The following is a 20,618-nucleotide window of genomic DNA, read 5'->3' on the forward strand; positions in this document are numbered from 1 at the left end:
AAACAAATATCAGTGTGTCATATTTGTACACTAGATGGAGCCATTGCACTGTTTGAAAAGGCCCACGGCGGTATTTAAAAGCAGCTCCTAGCTCAGGGAGGTAATGAATGACCCGACCACAAGGCATTTTGCATCTGTATAATGGTTTTTATTAAAAGCATTTATTGTCGTTCTCCTACCTTCAACGCGTGGAAACTCTGCCCAAATTGTCCTTTATAAGTTGTTAAGGACATCCCCCCAACTCAGAAATTCAGTTATTATTTATACGAACACTTGTGTGCTCTGTCACCGTGGACTGTACTTTTTCAAGATCATGCATTTGGTTTAAACGATCACCACGTGTTTTTGATGGTAGAGATGCTCAGATAAACTTGAAGTTGTCGAACCGGTTGCAGTTCCACCGTACCCGCCAGTATCCCATCATACCACAGGTTTGGCTTTGACCTCACCGATTTCCGAGTCGGTAGAGGAGGAGGTGGTGGTGGTGTTTGCTCGCTGCCCGTTGCGTGGTGGATGATGGCCGCTTCAAAGCCTGTAGAGCCGCAGTCCGGCAGTGGTCTCCCCCGCTGGCAGCTGGCACTTTTAGTTGGTACACCGATAGTTCTTGGAGTAGGTGCTGTCTACCTCTGGAACCGCAGTCGCACGAAGGAGAAGGACGGCAAAGAAGAGGATGAGGAGAGGAAAGCCCCAGAAGGAAGCGCTAGCCCGGTTCAGGGCCAACGCAACGCGCCCAATGCAGAACAGGAGAACATGGTTTGAGCACTTGCCAGTTCTTTCTTAAAGCCAATAAATTCAGCTTGTCGATTGCAAGACTAAAAAGAAATGTAATGATATGTTCGGACGGCTTAATGTGTTAAATGGGATATTGCAAAAGTCAAGGACATCAGACTGACTTATGTGCTTGTCTGCTAGCTTACAAACTGGTTGTGCTAGTTAGCTAGCTAGGTTGTCAAGAGTTTTCTAAAAACTCCCGTTTGCTAGCCAGAAATGAATTGGCATGCAGAATCTTAACTTCAGATGCTCTACACTGAAAACACCAGAGCAGTTGCTTCAATTTAAGTTGTTTAAGCTACATTCATTTTTTAGGGTTTTTCTTGCATTCACTGACACATGGGGGCGGGGTGGTTTGGCAGTTAACACTACCCAGCTAGATAGCTAGCTACCAAAATTAAAGCTATGATAGTTGATTGGTAGCTAGCTAGCAGTTCCTGCTGCTTGTGCTTGAGGTGGTTTGTCAAATTCTCGTGTTGCCTGTCGTCGTTTCAGGCTGGCTAACTGAGCAGCCAGCTTATTTACTTGAACTTATTTTTCTACTTCAATAAATTATGCAGAAGCACGTGTTGTGAATGACACTTGGCATTTGTAGGCAGTATGCAAGTAGCTTGTCATCTTACATGTGGAATTACACAATCATGGGTTCGCTAGCCAACGTCACCTGTATTGGCTAGCTAGGCATTTGATTAGTTAGCTGTCAGCTTTCCTGCAGATACACTCACCGCAAAGTATTTTTTGGTTTAATACACGTGAACATGCTTAGCTTGTTGCATTTTAAGACGTGAAGCTTAATTACATTAAACTGCTTTTACAGTTTTCATATGGTTTTGTAAATAACATTGGCTCTTAAATTTGTGATAATTTGTCAGATATGAACCACGACTCGGCTTACTCATCTCGAGTCCAAAGGTCAGGGTTATGTTCTGGTTTGAACTGGCGTGATTTAACAGTAACATGATTTCATGTTGAAATAAGATCATCTTAGCAATTCAAATGAAAACAATTTGTGTCCGATAGGAATTCATTAATCACATTTGCATAGGCCTCATTTATTTACCTGCTATGAAAAGAGCAACTTGGTTGGGGGGGGAGTAAACCGAATGGAGCATGATTTGCGGGAAAGGTTTTATGTGTCTTTTTCTAATTCCTTGTCGCCATGCCGATGGGATCTGGCGGGCAAATTATTCTTGCAGGTGGCCTGGAAGCTGCCAGAACTCCTTAAATAGCCTGTTGTTTCCTAGGCTTTGTCTGACTAGTTCACTGTGTGCGATGTGGTGTTTCTACGGCATGCGAACAAGTGCCCATGGGCGCTAAGTGTCTGACGTGCTCAAAGTGGGCTCAGTTAGCTAGGGGTAATGCAAGATTTCAAGATGCACTTCCCACTGAAATGACCTTGACATTAATAAAGCCTTGGACTTTGGAGGCTAGTGTCTCGGCACAGAGCGAAGTGAAGATTATCACCACATACACTGTTGAGTCAGTTTACATTCCAAGGCTAGACCTCTTGGCCATGGGCAGCTTACAGGCACAGTGCCACTAATCCTCTGTCCCCTATTTGCTGATTGCCTGTCCAACCTGTGGTTGGGGACACTTATCAGGTCATACCGTTTTCCTGGAGAGTGAGTCCTCTTTAGAAACAAAGGCTTATCATAGAAACAGAGCCCATTTTCTGTTGTGTTACAGCCCGCCCTTTTAACAGCCTGTAAATGTAAATTTTAATGTTCATTTTTAGATGTTTTTGTGAAGTTTTTGGGCTTCTCCACATGCAGAACAACTGCAAGATCAAGAAACGTAATTTAAAATAATTCTTTGGTTGGCATTGTTGTGATTGTTTATTTTTTGCGACTGACAAAATCGCAGTGCCAAAAATTGTCTCCTCTATTTTAGGCACCTAAATTATTCATGCTGGCTGTATAGATCTTTGATCGTTGGGATTTTGGAATGGATTGTTTTGGCCTTGGAAGTAGACACGAAAGCCTCACACAATTCTTTTTAAATCTCATCAGCCAGCACAGATGGGTGAAAGCCTGACATGCATATTAGGGATGCTTCTGCTTTTGTGGGTAGATCCCAGTGTTATAATAATAATTAATTTTCATTCAAAAGAATCTCAGAGTGCCTACATATTATGTCCTCCTGCCAGTGCTTATCTGTGTCCTTCCTCCCATGCAGAGCCCCCTGGACCGGGCCCAGGCTGCCAAGAACAAGGGCAACAAATACTTCAAGGCCGGGAAGTATGAGCAGGCCATCCAGTGCTACACGGAGGCCATCAACATGTGCCCCAAAGAGCAGAAGAGCGACCTGTCCACCTTCTACCAGAACAGAGCTGCCGCTTATGAGCAGCAGGTGAGCATTTCGCCTGGCTTACTGGTACCCTATGGCTGATTGAGTTGTCGGATAGGTTGTGATTGAACAGTAAATGCAGTTGAACTCTGAGTTGGTTTGGGTGAATGAGATGTGGGTTTTTCTGTTAACAGTATAGGGTTGTTTGTCAATGAAAGTTATTTTATGGGAAGGAAGGTTGTTAGTGTTCGACTGTACTCACATTGTTGTACTCGCATTGTATGTTCACGAGTGTGTAACACCAATGTCATTTTGCAGAGTAAATGGACAGAGGTTGTCCTGGACTGCTCTCAGGCTGTTGAGCTCAATCCCAGATATGTGAAGGCCCTGTTCAGACGGGCCAAAGCCCTGGAGAGACTGGACAACAAGAAGGAATGCCTGGAAGGTGTGTAGAACGGTGGAGTCTCTATGAATACATTATGGACAATTATGCCTGTATCATCATCATCATCATCATCATCATCATCATTATCATTGTTTATTCAGGTAGAATTGACTGAATACCGGGCTCTTTTGCAGCAATGCCCTGACTGAGGCTACAGAAGAACAATAAATAAACAAAACAAAACAGACAAAATAAATAAACAAAACACATTAAAAAAACTGTATGAATAGGATTCACTTCTAGGACCCATATAAAGGGACTTCAGAGTGTATGAATTAGGATGTAGTTCTGTATTCTAGTTCTCAACTTTTCCTCTTCTTTGCTTGCCAGATGTTACTGCTGTGTGTATCCTTGAGGCCTTCCAGAACCAGCAGAGCATGCTGTTAGCAGACAAGGTGCTTAAGCACCTGGGAAAAGAGAAGGCCAAAGACAAGTACAAGGTAAGGATCTTGCTAAGCTCACTGTGTACAGCTTTCAGGGAGACAGGGTTGACAATGTGACATTTACACTTTGAAATGAAGAGTGAGGAAATAATGTGAAGGTTATTGCTAAGAAATACTCCTCACACTAAATGGGAGCTGTGAAACCAGACATAGGGAAGATACAGAGACTACAATCTGAATTGCAGGTATACATGGTGGCTAAACATGCTAGTTTTTGTTTGTTGTGCTTATCTTTTAGCCTTGTCCTCCAACCTGTGAGATATTCAGTAACGTCTCTAGCCGAGCAAACGTCTCTGTAAAAAGCTGTTAGCCTTATGCGTAGTGTAACATTGGTTTCTCTGTACAAAGCTGATAGTATTATGCATAGTGTTGCATTGGTTTCCCTGTACAAAGCTGATAGTATTATGCATAGTGTTACATTGGTTTGCACTGCTTTTCTGTGCACTTAGCTTAACCAGCATACCGAGCATGAGTGCAAAGTATGCATCAAGTGTCCTGTACCTCTGGGTTATTTGAGACATGGAAAACACTTGAACACTTACACATTCCACATGTGTGTGTGCATGCCAAACACACAGGATTTTAAGTGTGGGTGACTGGATAGGGTCCCTCCTCTGGACATCCTGTCCACTGTCCGTGGTGAATTTATAAAGGCAAACAGTAGAACCTTTACTCGGTCCGTCAAAAGGGATTCATCGGAATGAGCCGTCAAACCCTAGAAAACTTGTCTGGGAATTCCCCGCCCCTTCACTGCATTTCATTTGCTCAGTTAGTCTGGCAAACTACTAAATGGAGGTCCACTTCACTCACGTAATTGGACACGCCTTTAACCAATCAGACCAACGATACTATACAACGATACAACGATCGGTAATAAAGCAAACACATATTTTTTCTGTATGAATTGTTTCAGAGCAAGTTTCTGTTCTATTTTCAAAGAAAACTTACCTTTGAAATCATCCAAGACAGCCGCGAGAGCAGTTTATAGTTTGCTGTGCTTTTCTCTTAGGTTTCGCTTTTGATACTAGACGTGGTTATTTTAAATCCGCCAATGGCGCGCCAGGTAGCCAAAAGCCAGTTTGTGATTGCTCCCAGAGATCCTGAGAATGCTGTAATGAACGGCTGTGCAATCTTTGCCAGACCCTTTTCAGAGGCAAAATCAAATTGGCCGGAGAAGAGGGGCGGGACTTCCCAGACTACTAGAAAACCTCTTTATTCATCAAAGCCTTGACAACATTAATTGAATTGATGCATTTTGTTTGTGGATTGGTAACCCCCCTTCATTTGTAGGTAATGACTTCATGGAAACGAGCGGTGCTTGATTTAATGGTCAATCTAAGTTGCCAAATGCAAAACATTGTTTTAACGAGACCTCCAACTCTGTGTATGTTTGCCTGCAGAACCGGGAACCTCTGATGCCCTCTCCTCAGTTCATCAAGTCCTACTTCAGCTCGTTCACGGATGACATCATCTCCCAGCCCCTGCAGAAGGGCGAGAAGAAGGACGAAGACAAGGACAAAGAGGGCGAGGCCGCCGAAGTCTCCGAGAGGTCAGAGCTCCCATTCATCCATCACGATCACGATCAGCAGTGACATTATGTTGCATTTAATCTTCTTTCACCGACACTGGGCCTCTTGTCAGCCTTGCCCATCATTTAATTAAATATAATTCTTACATTTCATCATTGAGGATCGTCACGACTGCTGACAGGAATCATTTCTGTAAGGGGCTGCTGATGATCCAACCCTGTTAGAAAGTTATGGTAATGAGGCTGTTTTCTGCCGTTCGCTGTCGCCACTCTTAGCTCTGGCTACCTGAAGGCCAAGCAGTACATGGAGGAGGAGAACTACGATAAGATCATCAGCGAGTGCACCAAAGAGGTGGAGTCCGGAGGCCGCTACACCGCCGAGGCCCTGCTGCTCCGTGCCACCTTCTACCTGCTCATCGGCAACGCCACAGCCGCCCAGCCCGACCTCGACAAGGTCATCAACATGCAGGACGCCAACGTCAAGGTGAGGGTCACTGTGGGGAAATGTAGGCCAGAGGGGCGCGTTACGGTGCTGTGCTGTGTAAACCTCACTCCTGAGTGCGTCAGACAGATGTCAAACGGCATCAGTGCTGTGACCTAAATTTGGAGGCAGGTTTAGAGGGTGAATGTTTAAAGGCTACTGGGTTAGTGTCGTGCGTCATCACTTTCATTCCCCCAACACAGACATGCAGATGACGTTTAAAGGCTAGTGGGTTAGTGTGTGCGTCATCAATTTCATTCCCCCAACCCAGACATGCAGATGAGGGGGCCTGCAGACACAGCAGGCTTGAATGCCTATCTGCCACATTGCATCCTTGATCTCATAAACAAACTTCACAGCACCATCTAATGGGCTATGAACACATCATTTGTGATATTAGTGTGATATTATTATGTTAACTTTTGAAGCTGGGTCTTCATGTTGCAGAGTTATTTTAGACAGCGCATCATGGGCTCTGGTCTGTGTTGGTCATGAGTGTGTCGGTGTGTTTAGGTCAGCAAGGCCAGCAGACACATGACCACATGCACTACAAACATCAGGGGCCGGTATTTTAAAACTTGTACTCCAGATCAGAATGATCCGGATAACCAAATCCCCCTGTCCTCAGCCATGGATCAACCTGATCTATCCCGGTATTTCAAACTTTGCTGGATTGGATCAGAGTGATCCTGATACCAGCAGATTGGGATGTCCAAATCCGTCTCGCCCCCTGGATCACAGACAGGAAACAGGAAATTGAGCGAACATTTGACCAGAAAAAGGATAAGCTAGCTCAACTATTGTCTCTAAATTAAAGTATAATATTGGCCAGTGTTGATGTGTCCTTAGACAAGATGAAAGGCAATCATTATATTGAGTTAACCAATTATGTAAATCAGCACAAAGTTGAAAGAATAGCTTGGCTATGTCAAATAAAGCAGAGTTCACGCTAATGCGAGCTAACGCTGCTCCATTGACTCCTGTGTTAAGGAGCTAACAAGCTAGTAAATAGGCTAGCGTTTGTATGTCTCGGTCCACAGTCCACATTTTAATGCATTTACTCGCAAGGCATTGTGTGTAGATTTTAAAATGTGTTGTACATATCTTTTTAGGAAACAGTTGCCAACAAAAGGGACAGCCCTAAAACCTTAATATTTGTTTTTCTTTACAGATGTTTGTGGAAAGAGAAGACAGGCAGTTAACATAGACCTGCTCCAAATGGCATTAACCTTTCAAGCTTTGGCTATGAAAATTAATTGTGTGTGCTAAATGCATGTTAATAAGTACATTTTACTGATTTTCAGTGGAGGCTTTTATCAGTGGGTATAACTTAACAAAAAACTGTTACTTTAATAAGGCATTCATATTCAAACTTTCGCTGTGTTTTCTGAAAAAGAAAGGGAAGTGCAACGAAAACTAGAAAATGCATTTCCTGAAGGAAATACCAGTGCATGAAATGCAAAAGTTAGGAAAGGAAGAAGAAAAGAAAGAAGAGTGAAAGAAGGAAAGAAGAGTGGAAGAAGGAAAGAAGAAAGGATAGAAGAGTGAAGAGAGGATGAAGGAAAGAAGAGTGAAAGAAGGAAAGAAGAAGAGTGAAGAAAGGAAAGAAGAAGAGTGAAGAAAGGAAAGAAGAGTGGAAGAAGAAAAGAAAGAAGAGTGAAGAAAGGAAAGAAGAGTGAAAGAAGGAAATAATAGTTGAAGAAGGAAAGAAGAGTGAAAAAAGGAAAGAAGAAAGGAGAGTGAAGAAAGGAAAGAAAAGTGAAAGAAGGAAAGAAGAGTGGAAGAAGGAAAGATGAGTGGAAGAAGGAAAGATGAGTGGAAGAAGGAAAGAAGAGTGAAAGAGAAAAAGAGAGTGAAAATATTGAAAAAAGGAGATAAAAATGGAGTGAAGAAGAGAGATTGAGTGTGAGAGAAAGTAGACTGAGAGAGAAAGATGGAGAGATGGAGAGAAAAAAAAATTGAGAATGGATGGTGTCTTAATGTTCCTAGTTACAGTTAAATTGAGAGGGACATTAGTTGCGTTTCCATTCAGCTCGTTCGCATTAACGATTCGCATTCACGGACGATTCGCATAAAACAAATGCGCATCAGCGACCGTTTCCATTCACCCGAGTCTTCAGTCTAATTTGGAGGAAGAGTTTTGTGCATGCTTGAATGGACGCCCTCCTCTCTGCCGTCGGGTCGGGACTTTTAATGCTGTAGCATTTGAGTTGTTTTGAATATAATTGCTAGAAGGAGAAGGCGTAGACGGTTTTAACATGTTTTACAAACTCACATAGCAGCGAATTCCGTTCCCCGCAGACGTCCGTACATCTGGGAACGAGCACGGTCTAGTGATTCTTTTAATTTGGTGAAGGCCCACTTCACTGCCCAGCTGTGGGTCGAAAACTTCAGGCTGACCAGGTCAGGATTTCAAGAATTGTGCAACGGATAGGCCCTGCTGTGTTGCCTGAAAGTATTTGCTGCCGAAAGCCTGTCCCCACCGACGAGCGCATTGCAATTGCACTTTACAAACTTGCAACATGCGCGGAATACCGTGTTGTGGGCGAAACATACCACTGTACAAAGATGTTTATATGCAGTATGCTTTGCCATCCGAGTACAAAGAAATATATTAAGATACCATACATGGGCGAGGTGCAAGAGATTGCGAACCGAAACAACCGCGCACACCAGGTCCGCAGGTGTCAGATAGAATAAAATCAATGATCACAAAACAAAAAAACAATAATTTACAACAACAACAAAAAAGTACGTGTGGGGAGATAACATGTCCACGTAGTTTGCACGTAAATCAAGTTAATCAGTTAGCCTACAATAAACTAGGTAATGATGATGATGTTCAGGGGAAACAACACATCGCAAACATAGATATACTATAGTATATAACAGCAGGTGCATATGCTGCATGAGGTGTGGTGTATTAGCTGGCAGTTTGAGAAGCAGTAGAGGAACATCACATTCGGGGCAGACAGCAGCACGGTTGTCTCTCACTGCAACAGGACGTAGTCTACAGTCCAACTCCGAACATAAACAAATACACAAAAGATGCGAATCGCTCGAATAAACTGTTTCCATCTACGTTAAGCGCATTAACTAAATTCGAATAACTAGTTAATCCACCTCCCTCTGGCGAATCGAATTTCTATGCGCATTGGGGAAGTTAATGCGAAACGCACGCGTTTCCAACCAGGATTAAATATTCGCATAGAGATAATGCGCATTAAGACATGGGATGGAAACGCACCTAGAGAGAGAAGCGGTTCCTTTGATTTGGCGCAGCTGTCAGTAAAGCACAGGTGCAAGCCAGTTTAAAGACCCTATTATGATGTCATAATGGCCCAATGTAAGTCAATGGGAGAAATTTATATTTGTTTTTCTTTAATATCTTAAAAAGTATAAAGTTTAGAAAAGTGAAAAATACATAAGTGTCGTTTACAAGAAATACATGCATAAGTGTCGTTTACAAGACCTACGCGACAACGTTTAAATGAAGTTTCTACGTTAAGCGGTTCGGGCTGAATTAATCGCAGAAAAAGGTAACAAGAATAAGAAGAAGAAGCCTAGGAATAACAATACAGGGCATTTCATGCACTGTAATAAACATTGATCAAACAGCAGTGAATTGTAACTACTGTATCAAACAAAGAACTTTGGGAGCAGTAACACTTCAACTGTTCAAACCTTTACATGTAATCTCCCTCAAATCCACCTCTGAGGTGGGATCAGGGTGATCCAGATTTCCCACTTAAATTTTGAAATACTCAACAGCAGTGTTTAATCCAGATCAAAGGCAGGATTGGATTCCCAAATCTGAATTCAGATTTGCTTTGAAATACCCGTTTTAGGATCTGATCAGGATTTAAGGAGGATTAATCCTGTTGGATCATTTTGAAATACCAGCCCCTGGTGGCATTTTTCTCGGGGGTAGACTCTTTGATGCTGCTGCATCACGTTACTGATCATCAACAAATCCAAATTTCTGAGTTGAGCATTTGAGGGTCACCTGGAACGGGTTAATCATGTAGTGATCTTATCAGATTCTGGAATGCTGTGTGGTGGGTGAAATCTCATGGCAGCTCATGGCTCACTCTCACTCTTTCTCTCTCTCTCTCTCTCTCTCAGCTGCGGGCTAACGCCCTGATCAAGCGTGGCAGCATGTACATGCAGCAGCAGCAGCCTCAGCTCTCTACGCAGGACTTCAATCTGGCTGCAGACATCGACCTGCGCAACGCAGATGTGTACCACCACCGGGGACAGGTAGGGAGGGCATCCTTCACTTACAGTTAAACCACTTATCCTATCCCCTTTGGGTCAGGCACTGTTTTCACACACCAAGTTTTTTTTATTTTTTTTATATATATATCAAATTCTGAGATGTGCATCACACGGTTTGAGTATGTGGAATGCAGGTAGAAAAATTCCTGAAATTCCCATCAGGTGTGATCTTTCCATGCCATTAAAAAAAACACACTTTTCTTCCTGTGCTAAGGAGATAATTTAAATATATATTTTGAAGAAGTGTTGTGAACAAGACATGTTTCCGTAATGGCTGTATGAAGTGTAGCATTGTTAGGTACCTCATCACAGTAGGATGTTCTAAACACGTGATTGGCTGACGTCTACAGCATTTCCATATCTGTGCTTTATTCAGCATACCGTAATTTAAAACCATGGCCTAGCTCAGTGTTGTGTGCACGTATCTGTACCACAGTGCCTTCCATGATCAGGTGGTAACAGATGTGTTGTTCTGCTGACCCCCCCTCCCCCCTTCAGTTGAAGATCCTGCTAGACCAAGTGGAGGAGGCCGTGGGGGACTTTGACGAGTGCATCAAGCTCCGGCCAGACTCAGCCCTAGCCCAGGCACAGAAGTGCTTCGCTCTGGTGAGCAGACGAGGGCACGGTCCTGTGCAAACACACACACATCACACTAGATTCACACTCTGCACGTCACACAGCAATCTGGCAATATTACACTCAAGACAGGAGTACCCAAACTGTCAAGCTGCTTTTAATTAGCTCACTGTTTGCACAACTGGTACCAATCAGTACACAGACACAGCTGTCCCTTGTCATGCCATGCCAAGGGACAACAGATGAAAACTAGCTAACCTAGCTAAATCCGGTGCATTTACATTTTCTGGGAAATGTTTATCAATGTACACTGTCCCTTTTCAAAGAAACGCATAAATAAGCTAGATGCGTACAGAAACAACTAGTTAATTTGTAAAAAAAAAAAAAAAAAAAATCAAATAAGATTTGTATGCCTGCCATGATTGAGAGACACAAAAACATTGTAGAACATTGAATCTGAAAAAAAAAACACTGAATCCTGTATGATCTGAAACATTTAAAAAATTGTCACAAATTCTGTAACGATCCTTCAATGGTGCTGTCGTCTCTGCTGTGCTCCAGTACAGACAAGCCTACACTGGAAACAACCCTGCCCAGGTACAGACTGCCATGGACGGCTTCGAGGACGTCATTCGGCGGTTCCCCAAGTGTGCAGAAGGTTACGCTCTGTATGCTCAGGTAGGCTACTTCTCACGGTTTTAGGTTGGCGCCCTTTGGACTAAACTGCACCACGTTAAAATGTACCCGCGGCTTCACTAACAGCCGTGCTCTTTTTCTGCCGTTGATAGGCCTTGACTGATCAGCAACAGTTTGGCAAGGCCGATGAAATGTACGACAAGTGCATCGACCTGGAGCCGGACAACGCCACCACATACGTTCACAAAGGGTGAGTGACAGCAGGGCACGCTCTGTGTGAAGACATCTGTGTCAACTAAACTGGCAGATGGTGTAGAAGTTTCTTTCTTTTCTTTCAAAAGTTCTTGGCAGCTAAAGTGTGGAATAAATTGAAATGCAAAGTGAAATTGCTTATGAAGTGTGTGTGTGTGTGTCTCCAGGCTGCTGCAGCTGCAGTGGAAGCAGGATGTGGACATGGGCCTGGAGCTCATCAGTAAGGCCATAGAGATCGACAACAAATGTGACTTTGCTTATGAAACCATGGGAACCATTGAAGTCCAAAGGTCTGTCTTCTGTTACTCTTTTGATACTCTTTTGAATAACAACACGTAACTGTCATAATGCATTGTTTACAAATCAGGGATGCAAACAGCACGCTTTTCGGCGCCTCCCACTTTTTTCACGTCAGTTCGGGTGACTTGTGTGAATCGTGCAGATCTTTGGGGGGGGGGGGGGTCTGATTATGATTTCATCAACAGTAATTCTAGATTGCCTCCACTTAACATGTAAATAAGTAATAAGCAAATCAGCAGCGACTATTTCCCAAACCCTCGAAAGCTGTTGCAATGGAAATGTAACGTTACTTTCTGTTTGAAGATAAGGGAGCAGATAGTGATGAAGAATGGGTTACTTGAAATTGGACGACATTAACACCTACACAGATAAAATAAATCAAGAAGGATAGCAAAACCGTAAAAGTAAAAGTCCAAACCTAAACTGTGTTCGTTTCCATTACAACAATACAAGCAATATACGTATGCTGACCTGAGTAAGCAGAGGGCAGAACAGTCTATTTTGAAACATTTTGTTTGGCATGTTGGTGAAGTTATTTAGAGAACCATTTCTCAATTGTATTGTTCTTTAATGAAAGTTCGTTTATTAATAACTTATTTTTCAACAAATAACTCAGAGTGAAATTCGCAACTCTATCACAACTTCCACTTGCTCCCGCAATTTCATTGCAACAAACTCTTAAAAAACACAGCAACTTTTTGGAAAAGCTCCCACGAAATCAGGAATTTTTGGCTGCAAATCCCTACCATGATACAGTATAATTAGCACCTATCTCAGCAGATGTCTTCAATATGTTTATTGTTGTGCCATATTTTAAATCTACATTTATTAATTTATCTTCCTAAAACACACTAGAGGACACTATTTCAAAAGGATATTTTCAAAAATGTCTCATGGGGGAGCATGCCCCCAGACCCCCCTAGTTTTGCTAGGTCATAGGAAAAAGAATAGGTTTTATCTAGGGGCTTAGCCCCCCCAATTCGCCCCTGGGGGACTGCGTTATGAAGTGGTGGGCCCATCTCATGAGTTTGGGGAAATATCCAGCTCTCCATCTTTCATGGGCCACTGGCATATTCCTCCTTTAGTCTCATTGGAGATGTGACACTAAAAGATCTAATATGAAGATCTCCACCTTCGATGCATAAGAGTTTATGTTTCGGAATAAAAAATTAAATTGAATATTCCAAATTAGTGTTGGTGTATGCTGTATGTTGATATTTCAGAATTTCATTTTACGCTTTGTGCCTATAGGGGTGGGCCGGGGATGTCGGGGGGTCGGTGGCAATGTAATTATATGGATATTTGCCGCGGGGCAACTTCAATTACCTCTTTTTTTTTACCATACATGTGTTTGCATCCCTGACAAATAACACTCGAACCGTGCCTTCACCTCACGGGAGCCCTTATTATTTTTATCCACAGAGGCAATCTAGACAAAGCCATCGACATGTTCAACAAGGCCATCAACCTGGCCAAGTCAGAGATGGAGATGGCCCACCTGTACTCGCTCTGTGATGCTGCTTACGCCCAAACTGAGGTGGCCAGGAAGTATGGCCTGAAGCCTCCCACGCTGTAATGCCCCATCTCTCTCCTCCGCGCTTCCTCCCTTAATAATATGTGACATGACATACATTAGCTCACTTAATTCACTGCGTTTAAGTTTTCAGGCAATGCTGGGCCATGCTACGCTACTTTTAATTGGATACATCTCTGACTGATAATGTCCAACATATTGTTGGAGGATTTTTTTTTTTTCTGTAGACACTAAAATCGTTACAGTTGGGTTCCATTGTGCGTTATCAGAAGAATTGCGTAGCATTGCAATGGACTGTTCATTTGTTACGTATGTTAGTCTTGTTAAAGTGTGCGTTCTGTCCAAACTCCTTCATATCCTAAGAGTCGATATGCATCATCACTGTATGGGAAATGCAGGTTTAAAGCATTAGTCAAGGCATATTAATGTAATCAAGTCAGTTGTCAGCGTGTTTGGTGTAATGCTGGAATAGGTAATGTATTGGGTAATTGGACTAAAAGTGAAATTAAGAGACTTGGACTTTTTTTTGTTTTGTTTTTTGGTTGGGGGGGTTGTTAGTTTTGTTGTTTTTTTCTTTTTTTTTAGATTGTCTTGTCTTGCTTTTTCTTTCTTTTTATATTCTGTACAGCATGTGTGAGAATTCTCTTTATAAATAAATGTTAAGATTATTCCGCTGTAATCCTATTCTAATCCCATTCTACCTTTTGAATGGCTGTATGTGCAAGATGAGACAAAAAAGAAAAGCTGTCTGGATGACAGATATATTAACATCTCTTATTTTTTTATTTGCATCCTATAAACTCAAAATGTTTTTTTTCTTTTTTTACTTAAAGCCTCCTAACTTTTTATGCGTCCCCACTGAAAAAAGTATCTTAATTTATTTTATGGAAACTTATATTGGATCATTAACCCTAAACAGGAATGCTGATTACTGCACCCAGCACCAATAATTAAAAAAAGAGAAGATTGTTTGAAGAAGTGTAATGTATTCCTAACTTGTGTGAGCTTATACCACATCTATCGCAGTTCAATGCTGCAAGCTTGATCCAATCACCTGTCCTCTTGTGTTTTCACTGTTGTCATGGCAATCAGCATCAACAAGCTTTCACTACATCTACGTTCTATTTACATTTCTCTCCTCATGAGTACTCATTTTGGGAAACTACCTCTTGAGAAATACAGCTTACTGATAATGTGCACCATTCTCTCAAAATGCATTTGGGCCTGGTCAGTTACGTAGTAGCAACATCTCTTTGGCTTTGCACTTGAGTACACTGGCATCCTCCATGGTCAATACACTTGAACACAAAGGCCTTATGTGAAATTAGGATGCAAAGTGTAAATTATCTGGGCTTCATCTTCTTTCCTCTGACGGGACCAGTGGACAGTTTTGAAAGTGCCAGGAGGAGCACTTCTACTCTTAAGAAGGGATTTGGTTAAAATGACATGTAGCCTTTTAAGACTTACTGCAAGGGCTTCTTTAAAAAGGCTTGTATTTACAACATACATATAGAAGCTAGTCACCTATATACAATCTGAAGTGGGCTTAAATACAATGAATGTTTTTTTTTGCTTTTCTTCTCATGCTCGCATAGTCATTGACATTTTCATATTTTGCATTTAGCCATCAACATCACTGCCATTTATACCTACCCTAGCCTTCACCTGCTGTTTGTCTTTCCTGTCACTCGCTTGCCATTGTCTGTCCTTGTACATTGCTCATGGTCTCTTGAATTACAGTGGCCGGAGTGCTGCTGTCCATTACAGTGAAACCCAACAACCATTTGAGTCCCTCTGATTGGCCTGTGGTGTGATGACATAGACATGTGAGGTTTGTTTATTCAGATTCAAACATTTTTCAATCTGAATAAAGGAGGATGTTCCCATGCATGTTAAGAGTATTGTTATGCTGCCTGTGATGTAACTGGTCTTGTATACCCCCCCTCTCTTTTGTGGCGGGGGCGGGGGGTTCTCAACCAGGTTTGAATCCACAAAGAAGCCAGGCAGTTGGGATCCATGCATGCTTTAGATTCATCTCTGAATTAAATGCATTTGATTTAATGAAACATAAATAAGATGTTTACTGACCTCAGCTCTATAAATACATTCTTACTGAATACTCGCACATTTTGTCCTGGGGCCTATTGGAAATGAATAAGCTTGACTAATGATGGTAATGTTTATTGTATATTGTTAATGTCATAAACTCGAAATAAAATAGATGAGAATGGTGAGCACTGTTCTGCAATCAGACATGTGTAGTATGTAGATGTTCATACATCTCTATGAAATGCATAAATTATCCTTGTTTTCCTTTTAGCAGCTGTCTTATCTTCTGCAGTATGCATGTTGAGCTTTGTTGCTATGTTGAATTTTGACTGTGAAAGATTTGTAGCCTGTTTTGGCTCACTTCCCATAGATTTACCTTTTCCAGGCTTTCACATTGTATTGTATCTCTATATTTAATTTGTAAAATAAGTATTTTTCAGTGAGGACAATAAAATATGTACTAAAGTGTAAAAGCCTGCAAATTAATTGTTTTGCTCTGTTTCTGTGCCAATGCAACATGTTCTATATAAAGTAGAACTGTACGTTTAGTTAGTTTGTTTATTTTTCGAAACTTGCTGATTAATGGGGATATGACAGATCACATTTCACAGAGGTTGGCAACAAGTGTAATTTAACAGGCGCGACACAATGGTTGTGTTTACGGCAATTTTGACGTGGACATCAACACCATAGATGTCTATGATCAACACAGCAATGGCGGATGCTGTAGAGGAAGTTCTTGACGGCAGCTGGTAAGAGAATCATGTTAAACATTTTAGCAAATAATGCGATATTTGTATTTGAATTGAACTGTAGTACCTTGCAAACGAAACAAAACGCGATTTAAAGAGTGTTTTACCCTCATGTTCGTCTTTAAATGTGATAGGACAAAACAAATAGAAAACGAACGATGCTTCCAGTGAGCTAGCTGACGATAGCTCGGTGTCTTGTGTTTGCCGGGAAGCTAGCCAGCCAGTTAGCCAGGTTTGGAAAGAGTCGGTGCATTGTTATATGGCCGAGCACACTTAATGTGTACAAATGGAAAATACCTGGTCTTCTGACAGTTATGACAGCTGGCAAGATTTTCGACTTGTGTTCGAAAAAAGCATTACAGCCCTCCGCCATGCATTTATATTGGCTTCTTCATCTAACAGCTCCAGAGAGGAGAAATAATCACCATATTAGCGTTAGCTAATAATGTACTCTAGTGCTAGCTATAATTAACGCAGTTGGGTTGGGTAATAGACTAGCTGGTGAGGGAAATAAAGGGTGAGAATGTACCATAGGATTTTTATCTTCGACTTGTTTTATTACCTGATTGTTACTCTGAAGTCAGGAAGTGTGTAACTACGCTATCAGTCCACTCACGTTAGCTGTTGAGCTGACGTTACGCTGGATGGATACCTTGCATAGTCGAATTTTTTAACTGAATATTAACAGGTTTTGGCTACCAGTAGACTCTCTCTCTTTTTATAATATACTTAATGCATATATTTGTTCAGCCTGAATACAGCTCGGCAGATGTGTCCTCCTACTAATGTGACTTCGCTATCTTATGCCTGTGATTTAACGATTGTGAGTTTCATTTGCTCAATCTGCTGTTAGAGCCAGGGTTCCTGGAATGTCCTTGTTTGTGTCAGAATTATTTTTAACATTCATTTGATACATTAAGGTAAAAAGCAAATCGTTTCGTGGATCTTCTTACAGAAAAGTGTACAGCTGAATCGTGTCCGGCACAAGGCTATCGTTAGGTTAGAGTTCACATTACGTGGAAATTATCAGCATGCACGTAGAATCAATCAGCAAGAACTTGAGGACTGATGAATTGACGAGGTGCTTGACCAGGGAACAATGACTGTAGTGCACGTTGTGCACATTTTGTTATCTCGGAATCACTCACTTCGCCACACGCGCTCATCTAAATGTAAAATGTCTGGACAGTGTTATTGTATATATATAAGCAAATTATGCAACCTTGTGATGAAGGATATCCTTCTCACGTGATATGACCACTCCACCCAAGCAAATATTTAGTATATTTATGGTGAGAGACAGGCGCATTGTGTCATCTTTGTATTGTTTGGAAGGCACACTTGGAATGCTGCTTGCAGAAAATGCAGACATTTGGTCTAGCTATTATTTCCCCTGCATGGAATGTAGACACACTCCTTAAAAATGGAAGACAGCAGCGGGGTGTGTGTTTGTGTGTGTGTGTGTGTGTGGAAATCTTAGTGTATAGCTTGGGCTGTAGATTTGGTATGTTTAAGCTTATATGTTTATTGTTGATAACTGTGGACTAACAAGAGGGAGCATAGATTGTAGCCGACTGTGGAACGAAGCAGCACCAGCTGCTGTCTGATGAAGATAAATTGAAGGGAGATTGTGTGCACAAAGAGAGTGACAGAAAGTGAGAGAGTGAGAGAGTGAGAGAGAGAGAGAGGGAGCGTGAGAGAGAGAGAGGGAGCGTGAGAGAGAGCAAGAGAGTGATCTGCTGTCATGCTTTTGTGAGAAGAGGACTTGTTTGCTTTTTGCTCAGTGGCAGATGGGTGAGTGTCAGAGTCTGGAGGCATATTTGGAACACAAGTGCAACCTAAGTCTCTCGGCTTGCCTCCCTCCCCACCTTCCTGTCCCCAGACACTGAGAGTGCAGGGGCTTCCTCTGCCAGGCCTGTGTTACTGGGCACGCTCAGAGAAGCCCTGCTCAGCGCATCTGCTCTGCTGTCAGCACATCACCTCTGTCTCGGGTTACAGTGCACACGAGTCCGAGCGGCACACAGTCACTCGATACATCTGCAGGCAGTGTACGGCAAGCCTGCTCGTGTCGGAACACGCACCTGCAGGTGACATTTAACCTGCACGAATAGATCACAGGCTGCTGGACTGGGAGCAAATTTTGCACGGAAAGACCCTTGCACACTCACACACCTGCAGGCTAAGGTTTGACCATTTTTAACAATTGAGGCCGTATGCGACTGTTTGCCACTTTTTGAAGTATGTTTTTATAAGTAACTACTACTGGTATGATATATTTTAGACTAGTTTTCATGGAATGTGGTCATATGGTTACACACCTGTCGTTCCGACTAGCTGCCTAAGCTAAGCGCTATGGTGCTCTGCATGATGCCTGGGGTTGACCACCGAGCACAACTGCTCTCACAGCACAACACCACTATCTATCTTCCAAAAGACATGAGTAAGCATGCTAGCAAGCCTTTTATCAGTGCCAACTTTGCTGTTGCTGGTGTGTTTTATAAGGTTTTTGTGTGCCTTTGCAGCGGTTGGATTACTAGTTATTTGACCAAAATGCCTTACTGCTGCTTTAGTAAGAGGCCATCAGCTCAGTAACTCTGTAGCTTTCCAGTGCTCCACTCCGCCGTTCTGACTCAATCACTGACTCATTTATTTCCTCCATGCATCACCCTGCCAGGGGCCTGTTTTTGCCAGTACCATTTACTGGCCAAACTATTTGTCCTGTTTCATTTCATTAAGGGCAATCTCAGTATTTGGTGCCTTTGTCTCTTCCACGTTGTTTTAAGATAAACTTATTAAACATATGAAGCATTATTTGTAGTGAACGCATCACAGCACAACATAACTGTGTTTCTAATAAATCTGCTTATTGTGTTGCAATCACGGAAATCTAGGACTGGTTCCTCTTCCTGCGTTGACCTAGAGAAACAAGTTCTCTCCTCCCATGTCACCTCATCCATGTTTGTAGAGCGCTTAGTTGCTATAGGTTATCAATACATCAGGATTTGTTTGTCTTTGTCTATATGTGGCTCAGAGGGACACCAATTTTAGCCTGACTTAAAATTATCAGCAGTCTAGACACCTTTCCAGTGAGTGTGTGCATAACACATCGGCATGACCTTCACTCTCTGCCGCCGCGGGATGGCCGACTCACCTAACACCCCCTTACTGCGCGCAGTGCTATCTGCTCGGACTTTCTGCTGCACGATTTGACAGCTTAGCTCCCTGAGCGCTCCCAGGGTCAAGCGGCTTGGCTGCCACGGCAGAGACAGGGCCCTCTCGGTCTTGCTCCGTCCCCGTGGCTCCTCAGAAGATGCTGAGGCCCGTTGTCCCGTCCGACCGCTTCCCACCCAGAAGGCTCAGCTCTGCCACTCTGCTCTTCAACAGGGCTTACAGAGCCTTTTATGGTTGCCCAGAGGAGCTGTCAGTAAGCCATAAGACTGATCCCCCACCCATCTCTCCCTGACAGACACTGGGGGATTTGCGTTGGCTTGGCCGGCTTGCCTTGGCCACTCACAGCAGGTGTAATAAATGACCAGTGCATTCATTTAGTTTAAGAGCACTTGGAGTTAGTTCATGTTTAATTCACACTGGCTCCAGAAGATAAACTTGGATGTGGTATAAGCATTGTGGGGTTTGAGCTTATCAGGGCCTCTGCATTAGGGCTCTGTAAAGCGCCTTGAGACAGTTTTATTGTTTTGGCAGCACTATATAAATAGAATTTAATTGAATTGCAGTGAATTAGCCATTGATTAAACCGACGTCCAGACATTCATTTAGTTTATTATTGCTGTATGTCAGGATATGGTGGATAAACTGTCCCCTGTCTATGATACAAAGTTTATGATCATCAATCGCAGATCAAGGTTCATACCTCTGTTCTAACCAGTTGGCATTTCTTTCACTTTCAGTGTTTGCGCATTCAGGGTTAGTTCATGTTTCGTGCACGGTGAATGTGTACTCTCCTTACACTGCAAACTCTGTGGTGGCCCTCACCATCCAGTATCAAGACTACCTAAAGGCATTTGACAGGCATTTGGTTTGGAGCTTTAAGTGTTAGGTGTGTGTGTGTGTGTGTGTGTGTGTGTGTGTGTGTGTGTGTGTGTGTCTCTAAACTTTGCATCTTCTCCTCCTCCAGGGACCAGGACCTCTCCGAGGCTCTGGACTCTTCGGCCTGTGACCTGGAGTCTGACGGGGGCCTCATTCAGGCCCAGGACCTGACCCCTGCAGAGAGGGCCAAGCTATGGAAGGTACGGGAAAAACCCAAAAGGAAAGATAGGGAGCCTGGGA

At 42.7% G+C, this 20,618-nt stretch overlaps 2 protein-coding genes across 2 annotated transcripts in view; both read left to right on the forward strand.

Annotated features, from left to right (window-relative positions):
• The first annotated feature begins 471 nt into the window (after positions 1-471).
• tomm70a (translocase of outer mitochondrial membrane 70 homolog A) lies at positions 472-15,977 on the forward strand. Its single transcript, XM_080832708.1, has 12 exons — positions 472-753; positions 2,947-3,120; positions 3,376-3,502; positions 3,833-3,942; positions 5,346-5,494; positions 5,750-5,957; positions 10,080-10,214; positions 10,731-10,838; positions 11,370-11,486; positions 11,597-11,694; positions 11,864-11,986; positions 13,419-15,977. The coding sequence occupies exons 1-12, from the start codon at positions 514-516 to the stop codon at positions 13,570-13,572; spliced, it is 1,743 nt and encodes a 580-aa protein (XP_080688834.1). The 5' UTR covers positions 472-513; the 3' UTR covers positions 13,573-15,977.
• Positions 15,978-16,293: 316 nt separating this feature from the next.
• tbc1d23 (TBC1 domain family, member 23) overlaps positions 16,294-20,618 on the forward strand; it is a gene marked incomplete at its 5' end in the record, with an annotated part of 20,298 nt that continues 15,973 nt past the window's right edge. The window contains 2 exons of the mRNA XM_080860658.1: positions 16,294-16,331; positions 20,467-20,578. Of these exons, the coding sequence (XP_080716784.1) occupies positions 16,294-16,331; positions 20,467-20,578 (150 nt within the window). The remainder of the gene's footprint in view (positions 16,332-20,466; positions 20,579-20,618) is intronic.

This window comes from Sprattus sprattus (genome assembly GCF_963457725.1).
Source record: "Sprattus sprattus genome assembly, chromosome: 2".
Classification (NCBI taxonomy): domain Eukaryota; kingdom Metazoa; phylum Chordata; class Actinopteri; order Clupeiformes; family Clupeidae; genus Sprattus; species Sprattus sprattus.

Excerpts from the sequence above, each read along its gene's own strand:
- tomm70a (XM_080832708.1), top strand. The coding sequence starts at position 514 with ATGATGGCCGCTTCAAAGCCTGTAGAGCCGCAGTCCGGCAGTGGTCTC. Across the intron at positions 754-2,946 it reads ATGCAGAACAGGAGAACATG|AGCCCCCTGGACCGGGCCCA; the intron begins GTTTGAGCACTT and ends CCTCCCATGCAG. Across the intron at positions 11,987-13,418 it reads GGAACCATTGAAGTCCAAAG|AGGCAATCTAGACAAAGCCA; the intron begins GTCTGTCTTCTG and ends TTTTATCCACAG.